The 15,821-nt window shown below is 41.0% G+C and overlaps 1 protein-coding gene across 1 annotated transcript in view; it reads left to right on the forward strand.

Annotated features, from left to right (window-relative positions):
• CCDC7 (coiled-coil domain containing 7) overlaps positions 1-15,821 on the forward strand; it is a 325,108-nt gene that overhangs the window by 184,757 nt on the left and 124,530 nt on the right. Inside the window, exons 25-28 of the mRNA XM_036844965.1 lie at positions 2,654-2,764; positions 7,678-7,776; positions 10,701-10,811; positions 12,760-12,870. Coding sequence (XP_036700860.1) covers positions 2,654-2,764; positions 7,678-7,776; positions 10,701-10,811; positions 12,760-12,870 — 432 coding nt within the window. The remainder of the gene's footprint in view (positions 1-2,653; positions 2,765-7,677; positions 7,777-10,700; positions 10,812-12,759; positions 12,871-15,821) is intronic.

Consider the following 15,821-nt stretch of genomic DNA (forward strand, 5'->3'; position numbering starts at 1 on the left):
ATAGAGATCTTAGTCATATGTGCATCAGTGTCCAAAAGGCCCAGATATGCAATTCTCACCTATCTCTCCATTGAACCTTAGCACATATCCTCATATCACAACTGGGGAGATAAGAATCTTAGTCTAGCCTTAATTCTTGTTTATATAGAAAACTGAGAGGTTGGGTAAAAGTAATGGCAGGGGGGTTGTGTCTCGGGTTCATCTCAAGATTCACTGGGAAATGCAGAGAGAAGAGCACTTGTGTTAGTCATAGATGTCATCATCATTTGGACTCTAGAGTGTCTGTGTGTTGGGTCACCTATGGACCACTACCTGGCCATGAATTCCTTGGTGGAGAGTCCATCAGTGTTCTCTGTGAGTTCCTGTTGTTGAGTAACTAGACCCAGAGATTTCCTTGGGAAACCACTTAAACATGTCATCCATAAGTGGGTTCCTGATTACCATTTTTAGGTCACTTTCTTCACTGGCCAAATGATATCTATCTGTTGCTGGTTCTTCCTTTCCCTGAAATTTATCAGTGAAGATCTGGATTGTCTTGTAAACCAATTGACATCACCTTATAAGGAGGTTTAATTGAACTAGGAAAACAGCAAAAGTGGCACAAATGACACTGGAAATCTGAGTCTGGTTACCAGTCTCATCGTCTACTGTTTTTGCTGCTTGTTGTTGAACCAAAGGACCATCAGAGTGGCTTGTCAGGCACCTTCCAGATGGTTATACGGGTGGTTAAAACACCTTTTTTCAGTGTCAGGAAACTCATCGTAAGTGGGCCAAACCTGAGAAAGGAGCTGGGGAAGGAGAGGGAATCAAGTGTTCACATCATTGCCCTCCCCCCTTCCTTGGGCAGAGTGGTTGCTGTCAAAGCACTCTGAAAGAGGGAGTCTGTTGTGACACATCTCTTCACCAAGTTTCACAAATTACCTCCTTTTTTTTACTGGGGTATAGTTGTTTTACAATGTTGTGTTAGTTTCTACTGTACAGCGAAGTGAAGTAGAGTTCCCTGTGCTATACAGCAGGTTCTCATTAGTTATCTATTTTATACATATTAGTGTATATATGTCAATCCCAATCTCCCAATTCAGCCCACCCCCCCTTTCCCCCCTTGGTGTCCACACGTTTGTTCTCTACATCTGTGACTCTATTTCTGCCTTGCAAACAGGTTCATCTGTGCCGTTTTTCTAGATTCCACATATATGCCTTAATATACGATATTTGTTTTTCTCTTTTTGACTTACTTCACTCTGTATGACAGTCTCTAGGTCCATCCACGTCTCTACAAATGACCCAATTTCGTTCCCTTTTATGGCTGAGTAATATTCCATTGTATATATGTACCACATCTTCTTTATCCATTCTTCTGTCTGTTGATAGACATTTCTCCAAAGAAGACATACAGATGGCCAAGAGGCACATGAAAAGATGCTCAACATCACTAATTATTAGAGAAATGCAAATCAAAACTACAATGAGGTATCACCTTACACCGGTTAGAATGGGCATCATCAGAAAAATCTACAAACAATAAGTGCTGGAGAGGGTGTGGAGAAAAGGAAACCCTCTTGCACTGTTGGTGGAAATGTAAATTGATACAGCCACTATGGAGAACAGTATGGAGGTTCCTCAAAAAACTAAAAATAGAACTACCATATGACCCAGAAACCCCACTACTGGGCATATACCCAGAGAAAAACGGTAATTCAAAAAGACACATGCATGCCATTGTCATTGCAACACTATTTACAATAGTCAGGTCATGGAAGCAACAGATTACCTCCTTAATGATAGAGGAGAAGTACCCCAGTCTAACTGGTCTCCTCAGGTCACTGGGAAAGCAATCTTGAGAGCTTTACATTCCTTTTCATTAAAAATGAGTCTCAAAAAATCACTGCCTTACAGGCTGTCTTATCAATGCCAGGGACAGACTTAGCACTAACAGTAGTCATCGAGTATAATTCAGTGAGCGTGGTCTGCAGTGTCTTTGGTTACAAACTATTTTGTTTTCTGGTTTATCTTTCTTATGTTTCATTTTGTAAAGGTAACTATCTGTCTCTCTATCTTTTTGTTGTTTTCTTTTTGTTCTTTCCTGAAAGATAATATACTAGATATTCTATCAGTTTTTTATTTCATTTAACATTATATACTAGACATTCCTCCATGTTAGTTTATGGGATCTTTTTCATTCCTTTTACAGTTGTATGTACAGTTGTTTGGACCATGCTGTACAGCATAGTTGATATTACCATAGTTTATAGTATATACCTTGGTTTATGGAACCAGTCTCCTACGTTTCCACATTAAGTGGTTTTGAGTATTTTACAATTGCAGATATGCTGTAATGAATAATCTTGTGCATATACCTTTTCGTGGTTTGGTTTATGACTATGTTTTACCCTAAAGTGTTAAGAAAACTGGAGACCAAACTGGAACATATTTGAAACCTATGAATATTAATGAAATGATGAGACAGTTTCAGTACACATCCATTAAAACTCTTCTCACCATTTTCATATCAATCCAGCATTATAGTAATTTACATATAACTTTTGAAAATGTGAGAAAATGCTGATGTACATTTGTCAATAACTTGAAAGTATAGGATCAAACAGTGTATCTGTTTTTCCTTTTATTGGACTAAATGCCTCTCTTTATGTAGCTCATCATAAAGTACCAGATGAAAATCCTGTGCTTGAGCATGGAGACTCAATGTCAGAAACTCAACTGGAAGTAAAGAAACAAAGACCTTCTAAAGGAGAAAGACTCAATAGTAAGTATAATAATTATAGATAACTTTATTTTAAATTAAACTTAGCAGAAGATTATTTTTCTTTGGTTCATGAACATGTATTTTATAGAAATCTTATACCTTGACTTAGAGTGTGAACACCCTAAGGTAACTAGAGAACAAAGGTAAAATTATTCATACCCTTTGGTTGGTATTTCTGATCCCTTGGTCGTAGGTCAGCCACTCAGTATCTACCAAGACCCTATAACAGGTCAGTAAATGTCTCTTAAAGGGTGTTTACCTTTCAGCTGACTCCTAGAGATATGGGTTTGAAAGCCCAAAGGGGTGCCTCTGACCTATGTCAGGGGTCTTCTGCCACAACCTCCAACTGGTAAACAGAAATGTTGCTGAGTTCTGTAACTCAAAGAGCAAATGGCAGGGGGTGGGTGGGGAAGGGCAGCCTGGTGGCCTGTCTGAGGATCTCCATGTCATCCTCTTGGTCGTGACCCCACTGAAAGGAAGTGGCCTTTCTAGTTACCCCATAGATAGGTGCCATCATGGACCATACATGGGGAATGTATGTGACAGTGTAAGTTGCTTAATTGTCCCACCAATTGCTAGGCCTTCTTTTCATTTGTGGAAGTACAGAGGACCAATGCTTGGCACACTTCTCTGGAATGAGATATCATGACCCTTACAGATCATGCTCAGGAATTTTATTAGGGTGCCAGATAACTACCTTTTCTATAATAATGACCCCACTGAGTTGCCATATGTGGGTCTGTGAGGCATCCAGTCTTTGTTTAATAGTACCCATGTTGGGCCCTAAGACAATGTCATCAATAGAGTAGAAGTCTGTTGCACCCTCTGAGAGTGGGATGTTTCCATATCATCACTTTTGTGTTGATGACAGATATTTGGAGAATTTTGGTAGCCTTGTGGAAGTATGGTTGTGGTGTATGGCAGACCAACCCGCAAAAAGGTATACTGATCGTGATCATCCACAATAAAGGGAGGCTGAAAATGGCATTCGTTATATCAACTGCTGCATACCAAGTTCCCTCAACTTCAGACAATAGCCTGTATCACAGTCACAATGTCAGATACCATAGGTGTAAGGGCTACACTATGACACTGAGCTGTGTATATTGAATGAGTCTCTGCATCTAAAGCTGTGGGCACAAGTTGACTGAGTTATTGAATAGTTAAATAGTCTCATGGAGAACTTTCACTCCATGAAGCAGTCATTTTTCTTCCCCAGGTAGGTATTTGGGGAGAAAAAAGCACTAGGCACTGGTAATTGGATAGGTTCACAGTCTAACATGCCAACTAAAATGGCCCTAACTGCAGCAATTCCTGTCAGGAGTTAATACAAAGCAGGGGTTCACATTGACAGTTCATCTATAGTAATGATAACGTATATTAGTGGGGCCATAACAATGGAAATTTATAGTGATCTAAAGGGAAACACCCATCGTTGGATCTGGGTAAGGATCCCATTGGTAATGGCCTCAGACCCAATGACCCGGGACCCTTACCCAGATCCCTCACCCTTACCCAGTGAACATTATGTGTTTCTCCATCATGCTGGTGTCAGGAGTTGAGATCACAGTCACATAGCCCCAGTATCCAAAAGACCCAAGAAATGCAGTTCTTTCCTACCTCCCCATTAAACTCTGACCTTAGCATAGGTCCTCATGTTCCTACTGAGGACAGAGGGACTTGGTCTAACTCATAGTCTTGTTCATTTTTGAAAGCAGAGAGTTCTTGATAAAGGTTGGTGGGCTCTCAGTCTCATGTCAAGATTCAATGGAAAGAGCTGAGCAATAGCACTTGTATTAGTCATAGCGGTCATCCCTGCATGGACCCCAGTTCAGCTTCCTTTCAGGCATCCCTTGGCCCACTACCAGGCCATGAGTTCCTTGGTAATGAGCCCATCAGCCTACCTCTTTGACACCTCGTTATTGGATATTCACCCATAGATCTCTCATAGAGATCTAGGTCTCGATTGTCCGGGAGTAGGTTATTGATTACTGTTTTCACATTGCTTTTACTGTTGGTCAGTCACTGCTACCTTGGCAGTAGGTGCTATTCCATGTCCAACAGTTTGGCAGTTAATATCCAGATTGTCTAGTGCCAAATGACCTGACCTTATGAGGAGGCTAACTTGAGCTTGATACCTATATAGCAAGGGTGGCATGAATGAATCAAGAAATCTGAGTCTGGTTAAGAATCTCACTCTCCTCACTCTATCAGTGTAGACCCTGGGACCACCAGCGTAGCACAGAGGGACACTGTCACTTCTGCAGTGGTGATCCAAACATGTTTTTCAGTGGTAGAGAACTCATCACAGATTGGTCATCCTGTCAGAGCCAAAATAGTACCCAGATGAGGAAGGAGAGAGTCTCAGATGTTTGCTTTTTTTATTCCCCACTTTTCTTCCACCTCCTCAGCCAATATGACTGCTGTCAAGACTCTCTAAAGAAGGTGTTTTGTAGTGACAGGCCCAACAGTGTGTGTGACCTTCTCCTTCACCAAGTTTAACAAGATTAATCCCTTTAATATGGAGGCAAACTACCAGGTTTCTAAGATTTCTTTTGCTACTGGGTCATGCAGAGTCTCCCACCACTTGAGATCCCATCACTGGTGGACCATAAGCAGTAGCCACAAACTGCTTCCCTGGCTTTCTCAGAGCCCCGCTGGTGAACCTCTAATTTGGTTGACCCAGCAGGTGTCTCGGCCAATGAATCGAGGTCTAAAGAGAAGAAACTTTGCTCCCCCTCAGAACTGAAAAACCTATAAAAATAAAATAGCACTCTCCTAGAGCACCCTGTGTGGTCTGCTAGCCCTGTCCAAAGCACACTGGCCTGGCTGCCCCAGGGGGCTCTCAGACTCTGGCTAATGATCCTATGGTACCCTCTCAGACCACATCACTCCAGAAATGTCCCACTGATTTACTAAGCACATCCCAAAGTGTGCCTTCCAAAAAGGCATTGAGCTTCACTTACCCTGCTTGCTGCTCCAATCTGTCTGAGAGAGAAATGCCAGTTTTTGAGTTGGTCAATTAAAATAACAAACCAAACTAAAAGTAACAAACCTTTGTTCACTTACCTCAATAGTTCAAGCAGGAAGGGCCCCAGCTATAGCAATATTCTATTTTCCTACTTGAAACGGCAGTGGGTGAGGGTTAGATGTATCAGTGCAAACTGGTATGAGATGTAGGAGAGGATCATCTCACAGCTGAAGGAGCACCAGACAAAAGGCTCTTGCTATTTTATGGGTCCTACGCCCTCAGGAGGTAGTGGTGGGAGGGATGGGAGTAGAAATATCCCGAATACTGAATCATAACTGAGAAAAGTTTCTTCAAGCCCCGCCCACCGCCCATAAGGTAGTCTAGGCAGTGGCAGTGCCCGAACAATACAGTGTCCCAGTCAAGTCCCACCCCCGCCTCCAGTTGACGGTGACTGGGCGAAGAATGCAGTATGCTTGAGAGAGTGATGGGGGTGGGAGGGCTGTGTCCGTGACTGCAACCACCTCCAGTGCCTGCAGTGCACTGGCTATGCATCAAGTCTCTGTGGGTTGAGAAGCTTCTTTTCCCCATGGTAACTGCCAGGTAATGCCTTTATAATTGTCTGTGATTGTGCCTGAACGATCACACATGAGATCCAGCCTGGCGTCAGGTTTCTTAAGTATATTCACATTTTTATATATGTACTTGTACATACATATGTAGTTATACACATATATTAGCCTGTATACCTACACATGTGTATATAAACCTGCATAGACATATTTAGAATTAATGATAAATCTTGGAAACCTTCAATTCTACTTCATCCCCTCAGGGCTTGTTCTGCCTACTTCCATTTAATGTGTGTATGTCCTTTCTTCCACTTCGTGAATACTCTCTCTGAATAATATAACACATTTACTCATTTGTTCCATCTTGTTATGCCTCTGAAATTATTCTGGAATTTCTTCGCCTATAGGTATGGAAAAACAAGCCTCCTGAAAATATTTTGTCATGTGTTTACAGTCTCTCCACGCTTCTGCCCATGAATGAGGGTATATGTCAAATATTGTATTGATGAGTTACTTGCATTAGTACTTTTTTTCTTTCAGTAGGTTCATTTCTTTAAATTTGCTTTCAGTTTTAGTTCCTCTTTTGTTATTTAATTTTATTTTTGAAACATGTGGACCCTGCTTCCAAAAGTAAAAACTATGCAAAAAGGTATACTTAGAGGAGTACCATTTCTTCTTCAGTTCTCTCCCTTTTACCCTATGGGTAAACAACTACATTGTTTTCTATCTCACTTGTTTTTCATTTTGTAAAGGTAAGTATCTCTCTAATTCTCTCCCTCTCTCTCTCTCTCTCTTATTTCCCCTTCTTCCTTACCTAGAAGGTACCACACAACTTTTCACCTTTGGGGTTTTTTTTTCCACTTGATATTATCTCCTTGAAATCCCTCCAAGTCAGTTTATAGAGGTTCATTTGATTCCTTTTACATCTCTACATACAACAGTTTGTACCATGTTATTTACCATAATTTACAAAGTTTATAGTATATGTATTAGCTTGTTTATCTAGTTTCCCATGCATGAACATTTATATGCAATTAAGAATAATGCTGTAATTAGCAAATTGTACACATGCGTTTTGTTGATTGGTCTATGAAGTCTACATGATCTGTAAAATATAAATAACCTAAGAGAAATAGAGACAAATATAAACTATGTATAATGCCTGGAAATGTTTATGAGATAATGAGAAAGAGTCAAAACACATCTATTTATTAAACTCCTCTCACAGTCTTATCAGATCTAGCATTATGGTAACTTCACTATAACTTCAGAAAAATGAGAATGTTGCTGTATGCTTATTATAAATTTTATATATAGAGATTTATAATAGTTGTATTTTTCTATTCAATGGACTAAGTATATCTCTTATGTAGCTCATGATAAAGCATCAGATGAAAATCTTATGCGTGAGCATCAAGAACCAATGTCAAAAACCCAAATGCAACTAAAGAAACAAAGAGAGAAAAGACAAAGTAAGTATACTAACCACAGATAACTTTAAGTTACTTAAAATTAATTACAGCTAAAGATCTTCTTCTTTGGTTCGTAAATCTGTATTTTAATATATATTTTGGAGAAATTTTATACTTTGACCTGAAGTATAAATACCCTAAGATAACTAGAGGATAAAAGCTAAAGTTATGAAACTTTTGGTCAATATTTCTGATTGTAATGTTTTTCATAGTCATGGTTCATGCACTCAGTATCCACTAAACCAATAATAGGCACATAATTGTCTTTCAAAAGATGTGTACATTTCACCCTACTACAGGAAGTTAGGCATACAGAAGCCTAAATTAATCCACTATCTTGTGGAATTGCCTTCTTCCAAAGACTCTAAGTGATGAACAGAGAAGTTGCTGAGAGCTGTATCTCAATGCATTATCAGAGGGGCCAAGGCGAAGTGTGACCTGGGAGGCCTGTTGGATGGCCTCCAGACCATCCTGTCGCTTGAGATCCATTCAAATGTAGATGCATTTTTGGAAACTTAATAGTTGGTTGCAGTCAGGATCCCACTGAGGGGAATGTAAGAGTGCCAGTAGCAGAATAGCTCCACAGAGTTTTGGGACTCTTGTATTTGTTGGGACTAAGAGGACAAATATTGGTGGTTATCTCCTCAAGATGATACGTATTGTGCTTTCCCACAAGGTCCTTGTCCATGTCCCTATTAATGACCCAGCTGCGTTGCTGAGTATGGGTCAACATAGCATCAGTCCCTGTAGGGTAGTACACATGCCTGGGCCCACCAGGAGGATGCCACCAATATACTGGGCAGCTAGTTGGGAGTGGGTCTTCTTCCTGCTCATGACCTTGTGGGAAGGACATTAAAGGTGTATTGCAGTCCATTACACAAGAGGCAAGCTAATCCTGATCATCTGTGTGGACAGGGATGCTGAAAAGGGCATTTGCAATGTGAATTGCTTCATACCTATTTCCCTCAGCTTGGGCAAGAGCCTCTATGGCAGTCACAGTGTCAGGTAAGGCCAGTGTCCTGATCTGTACCACAGCATTAAGCTGCCTGTAATCCAGTCTATAGGCATGTTAGGCCATATGCACAGGTTCACTCAATTATTGAATGGAGAGGTAATCTCACAGAGATGTTTGGCTTACCTAAACTCAGCAAAGAGGGCAGGCATTTGTTTTTCTTTGCTTAGTAGTTGTTTTTAGAGACGAATCTCTAGGCACTGGTAGTCTGGTAGGTTTGCAGTCTTCCATATGCCCCACTAAAATGACCCTGAGTGCAGTAGCGCTCATCACGGCTTGGTGCTGATGTGAGTTGGAGTTCACATAGAAAATACACCTGTACCCGTTACGTATTCAGTAGTGGGGGCCATAAAATAGAGGTATATAGTGTCCAAAGGCACCCCCCACCATGGCCAGGTGTAAGTATACGTCAAAAAGCATTAACTGTTTTCCTCTCATCCTGGCGTCACAGTTGTGGAGGTAACAGTCATTGGTAAACTAGTAGCCAAATGGCCCAAGGTATGCAATCTCCCCCCACTGCCCCTATGAGCTCTGAGTTGGCATATATTCTTAGGTGCCAAAGGGGACATAGGGACTTGGCCTAATCCCTAATTTTGTGTAATTTTATAAGCCAAGCATTCTGGGTAAAAATAGAGTTCTCCACTTCATCTTGAGACCACTGGGAGGAGCAGAAGGGATCGCACGTGTGTTAGTAATAAGTGTCATCACCATTTTGGTTCTCGTGGGGCTGTGTGTTGGCCCCCATGGCTCAGTACCTATCCACAGGATGCTTGCTAGAGAGTCCATCCATCCCTTCCTTGAGCCTCCATTGCTGGGTAACTAGACAGTGTTTCCAGTGGCAGGGAGCTCACCATGGGTGGGTGGAACTTTTCAGAAACCAAATGTCAGCCAGAAGAGGAAAGAGAGTGTCTTAGGTGTTTGTGTCTTTTCTTCCCCACCCCCTTCCTTGTCCTCCTTGGACAAAGTGCTCCGTGTCAGGGAACTCAGAACCAGGGGTTCTGTTGGGACACCACCAACAAAGTGCCACTGTCCCTCACGAAGTTAACAAGAATAGCTCCTCCATGGTGGAGTCTCTGTAGTCTCCTCAGGTTGCTGGTCAAGTGAAACTGAGAAATCTGGATCCTTTTTCATTAGACGTGAGTCTCAAAACCTTGCTGTATCATGGGCTATCCATCAGCGCCAGAGACAGGCTAAGAGTTAATAGTAGTCACTGGGTACAACTCAGCCAGCACTTTCTGCAGTGACTTCTGTGACCCTCCAGGTTGTCTTTTGGTTTATATTTTCTCTATTTCATCTTTTAAAGATAAGTTATCTTTTGTCTTTTTTTTTAATTCCCTTTTTTTCTTTCTTTCTTAAAAGTTAGCCTGTTAAATATTGTTTCAGGTTTTTTTTCTTCATTAAGCCTTATATCCTAGAAATGCTCCCAAGTCAGTTTGTCAGGATGTTTTTCATTTCCTCTTATACCTATTTGTACAGCTGTGTATGCTACATTATATCCCATAGTTTATATTTTCATAGTTTACATACACTGCTTTAGCTTACCAATTCGTATGCTTGTACGCTTAAGCGGTTTTGAGTATTTTGCAATTACAGGTATGCTGCAATGAATAATCTTGAACATATCTATTTTCCTTGTTTGGTCTATCAGTGTTTATTAACTGAAAACATCAGGAAAACTCAGAAAATGAGAGATTAATATAAAATATATTTAAAATTAGGAATATTAATGATATGAAAAAATATTTTCCACACACACTCATTACAGCTCATAGTTTTCACATCTGATCTCGCATTATGGTGATTTACTTATAACTTCATATAAATGGGAGAAAATACCAGTGTTCTCTGCTTTAAATTTGAAATCTAGGGATCTCTTTTTTATTTAATAGACTAAATCTGTCTCTTTATGTAGCTCAGGATGAAGTACCAGATGGAAATCATATGCTTGAGCATCAAGATTCAGTGTCAGAATCAGAGATTCGAGTGAAGAAACAAAGCCCTCACAAAGGGGAAAGACATATTAGTAAGTACAAAAACTACAGAAGACTTCAAGTGATTTTAAGTTAAGCTCATTACAAGATGTTTTTATTTTGGTTCACGGATACGTATTTTTTGAGCATATGTTTTATAGAAATTTTACACTTTGACTAAAGTGCGAATACCATGAGATAACAGCAGAAATCTTGAACCCTTTGGTTGGAATTTTTGTTCTTAAGATTATTTTATGACCAGAAGATGAATGCCCCAAGGCCCAATAGCAGGTGAATAATTGTCTCTCCAAAGTAGTGTGCCTTTCAGCCGACTCCAGGTAATTATGGGTACAGAAGTCCAATGGATTCCTCTACGTGTCACAGCAGCCTTTTGCCATAGGCTCCAATGGCAAACAGATGTTTCTGAGATCTGTAAATCAAGCATCAGATGGGGGTCATGAGGCCTGTTGGAGGGTCCTTAGGGCACCCTCTCGGTTGTGTCCTCACTAAAAGGAAGCAGCCTTTCTGGTAACCCCATAGATGGGTGTCATCAAGGGCTCCACATGGGCAAATGAGAGTGCAAGTGGTCAAAGAGTGTCACTAATTGCTGGACTGCTTTTTATTTATCGGAGTTGATTAGCCCAAGCATGGCAGTCTTCTCCTCTGGAATGAGATGTCATGCCCCTTAGAGGCCATGTCCAGGAATTTCACTAAGTTACCAGGTAACTAACTGTACCTTGTGTGTACTGATGGCCCAGCCAAGAGCTGCTGGTGGGTTCACAGTGCATCTACTCCTTGTTGGGGGTGTCCTTGTCTGGGCCCACTTGAATGAAAACTAGTCCTCCCTTTGAGAGCAGGCTGCTTAGACGTCATGAGCTGTGCCCTGATTATAGATATTTGAGCAATATGATGGCCATGTGAAGGACATTAGTAGGATATTGCAACTCCTTCCATATAAGGTTAAACTAAAAACTGGGATCATTTATGTGGAGAGGGATGCAGCAAAGGGCATTTGATTTGTCCGTTGCTGCATATTGAGGTCCTTCAGTTTGGAAAACAGCCTGTATGACAGTTACAGTGTAGGTACCACCAGGTCTCACGGCTGTACTATAGCATTGACCTACCAAAATCAGTTTAGTCACATGTACTTGAGGCTGTGTGCAAAGATCAAGTTAGTTATTCAAATGGGAAATAGTCTCATGGAGAGATTACTATTCATTAAGCTCAGCAGTGAGAGCAGTTTGTCTTTTTCTTCCCAGGAATTAGTTTAGGGAGACACAAGTGGGAGGCACTGTTTAGTCTGGAGGTTCTCAGTCTTCCACGTGCCCCTCTAAAATGCCCCTAAATACAGCAGTTCCCATGAGGGAACTGAATTCGAGTGTGGGTGCACATAGAAAATACATCTACATCAATACACATTTAGTAGTGGGGACCATAAAAATGGAGTTTTGTGGTTGCCTGAAAGGATACACTCACAGTGTAGTGTTTGACCAAGGGTGTCCTTGGTGGTGGCCTCAGATGAAAAGCCAGAGAGCGTTATCTCTTTCCCCCAGCACCTGGTGTCAGAGGTTATGGAGATCATGGTCACCTGTGCACCAGTAGCCTAAGGGCTCTAGAAATGCAGCAGTGCCCCACCCCACTTTGAATTCTGACCTTGGCATACATGCTCAGATCACCACCCGCGGCAGGAATATTTTGTGTATGTATGTGTGTGTGTATATATATTTATATATATACACACACACACACACATACAGATATATATAGATAGGTAGATCAATAGATATGGCCTAGAAATGTTAGTGTTACACCTTCTTTAACAAATACCCATTAAAAATATCCTCTCAAATTTTATGTCACATCTGACATTATGGTAATTTACTTATAACTTTATCAAAATGAGAGAAAATTTTGCTGTATATATGTTATAAATTTGAAATCTAGAGATTGCATACTAGATCTGTTTTTCCATGGAGGAATTAAATGCATCTCTTTATGTAGCTCATGATGATGCACCAGACAAAAATCCTATGCTTAAAGATCAAGAGTCAGTGTCAAAACTCCCCATGCAAGTACAAAAACAAATAACTTCCAGAGGAGGACAACACAGTAGTAAGTATAACAATTATAGGTACCTTTAAATTTAAAAAAATTAATCACATCAGAACTTATTTCTTTAGTTCATGAATATGTATTTGAGCATATAATTTATAGCAATTTTACACTTTGATCTAAATGTGAATACCATAAAACAACTAGAGAAGAAGAAACATTTAACATTTGGTTGGAATTTCTTGTTATAAAACTACTTCATGGCGGGACTTCTGCACCCAGTGTCCACCAAGATCCATAACTGGTCAGTAGTCTTTCAAAGGGTGTTTACTTTCAGGCAACAATAGGAGATTATGAGTCCGAAGCCAGGTGGCACCTCTGATGTGTGGCAGTGTTCTTTTGCCACAGGCTCCAATTGGCAAACAGAGAGGTTGCTGAGACCCGCAACTTAAAAGGCGGTGAATTCAAGGGGGCAAGGAAAAGGGTTGCCTGTGTAGCCCGTTGGAGGGTCTCCAGGGTATCCTGTTGTCAGACCCCACTCAGGGTAAAGGTCTTTTTGGTAACCTGATTGATGGGTGCTGTCATCAAGGTGGCTTTGTAGGGGAAGTTGTGAGTACCAGTATCTGAATAGTCCCACAAGTCATTGGGCATCCTTTGTGTTTGTTGGGGCTGAGAGCCTGAGCATGACTAAAACTGGGCAGTTATTGCTTCCGGACTGAGAGCTACTGTCCCTTCCCAGTTTATTCCCAGGAATTTCCCAGGATTCATAGGCCCTTGTGCCTTGTCCATAGTAATGTCCTAGACATGTTGCTACATGTGCGTCAAAATGGCATACAGTCCTGGTTGAGTAGTATCCTTTCCTCGACCCACTAAGAGGCATTCATTAATATGTGGAAGGCTAGTGCTCCATCTGGGAGTGGGACTTCTTCCTGCTCATGACCTTGTGGAAGGACATTAAAGGTGTATTGCAACGCATTACACCAAAGGCAAGCTGATCCTGATCATCTGTGCGGACAGGGATGCTGAAAAGGGCATTTGCAATGTGAATTGCTTCATACCTATTTCCCTCAGCTTGGGCAAAAACTGTGTCAGTCACAGTGTCAGGTAATGCTATTGCCATAGTTGTACTACATCACTGAGCCTGATTATTGCTTGAGTTTCCAGGTACCCAAGGCCTTTTGCAAAGCTCAGATAATGAACCTTGGCTTCCTTAAGCACAGCAATGGGGACAGTTTTGTTTGTTTGTTTTTGAATTCCTGAGGCAATTAATGCTGTTTTTGAGAGACAATACTGCTAGCAGGTAGTAGTTTGGTAGGTTTACAGTCTTCCATATGCCCCACTAAAATGGTCTTAAATGCAATAATATCCTTTAGGCCTTAGAGTAAGTGCAATCCGGTATGCATATCGATAATACATCTATAACAATAATCCATTCAGTAGAGTTGCCACAATAATGATATGTTACACCTGTAGTCAGGCTGGGTAAGGATCTTGGTGGTATTGGCTTCAGACAGAAAATCAGAGAGCATTATCAATTTTCTCATTCTCATCCCAGGGGATTGGGGGTCACCATCAACTGTGGACCATTACCAAAAGGGCCAAGAAATGCAGTTCTCCCTCATGTGTACTCTGAACTTTGACCCTTGGCATAGGATCTCACTTCTTCACTCTGGACTTAGGAACATTGGACATTTCATAGTCTTGTTTAATCCAAAAAGTTTGGGTAAAAGTTGGTAAGGCTCTATGATTCATTTTAGAATTTACTGGGAGAAGGAGAAGAAATAGTCATAGGGGTCATTACCTGGCAGACCCTATAGGGGCTGCCATTTGGCCCCTTAAGGCACGCTACTTGGCCATGAGTTCCTAAGTGGAGAACTCATTAATCTCTTCTTTTGAGCTCCCACTATTTAAAAAACAGACGCAGAGGTATTGGGAGAGCACTACCCAAATTCTCCACTAGTGTGTGCCAGTTAGCATTTTCATGTCACCTTCTGTGATGGTCTCTCTTTGTTATTTTGGCAGTAGTTACATTTTCCCTGCCTAAGAATTTGTCAGTTAAGATCTGGATTATATCACTAACAGACGGACCTGATGTTATGAGGAGCTTTAATTGAGCTTGATAACCAGCAGGAGTGGCACTAATGAACCTAGAGTCTTGTTAACAATCTCATCACCCACCACTGTCACTTTCTCATTGTAGAACCAAGGGACCACCAGTGTAGTTTGCAGGGCTGCTGTCCTCTGGAAACTTGGTCTAAACATGTGTTTTAGTCATAGAGAACCCATCACTGGTGGGCCAAAGCTGTCACAGCCCAAATGGTTTCTAGCTGAGGAAGAAGGACTTGAGTGTTCCTCTTAGCCTCCTTGATCAAACTTTCTGCTGTCAGGACACTCTTAAGGAAGTCCACCCACGAAGTGCCACTGTTCCTCACTAACTTTAAGAAGAGCTAACACCAATCCTTCTCAAACTCTTCCAAAATTGCAGAGGGAGAAACACTCCCAAATTCATTCTACGAAGCCACCATCACCCTGATACCAAAACCAGAAAAAGATATCACAAAAAAAGAAAATTATAGACCAATATCACTGATGAACATAGATGCAGAAATCCTGAACAAAATACTAGCAAACAGAATCCAACAGCACATTAAAAGGATCATACACCATGATCAAGTGGGATTTGTCCCAGGGATGCAAGGATTCTTCAATATACACAAATCAGTCAGTGTGATACACCACATTAACAAATTAAGGAATAAAAACCATATGATCATCTCAATAGATGCAGAAAAAGCTTTTGACAAAATTCAACACCCATTTATGATTAAAAACTCTCCATTAAATGGACACAGAGGGAACCTACCTCAACATAATAAAGGCCATATATGACAAACTCACAGCAAGCATCATACTCAATGGTGAAAAACTGAAAGCATTTCCACTAAGATGAGGAACAAGACAAGGATATCCACTCTAGCCACTCTTATTCAACTTAGTTTTGGAAGCCCTAG

This window comes from Balaenoptera musculus, chromosome 2 (assembly GCF_009873245.2).
Source record: "Balaenoptera musculus isolate JJ_BM4_2016_0621 chromosome 2, mBalMus1.pri.v3, whole genome shotgun sequence".
In the NCBI taxonomy this organism is placed as follows: Eukaryota; Metazoa; Chordata; class Mammalia; order Artiodactyla; family Balaenopteridae; genus Balaenoptera; species Balaenoptera musculus.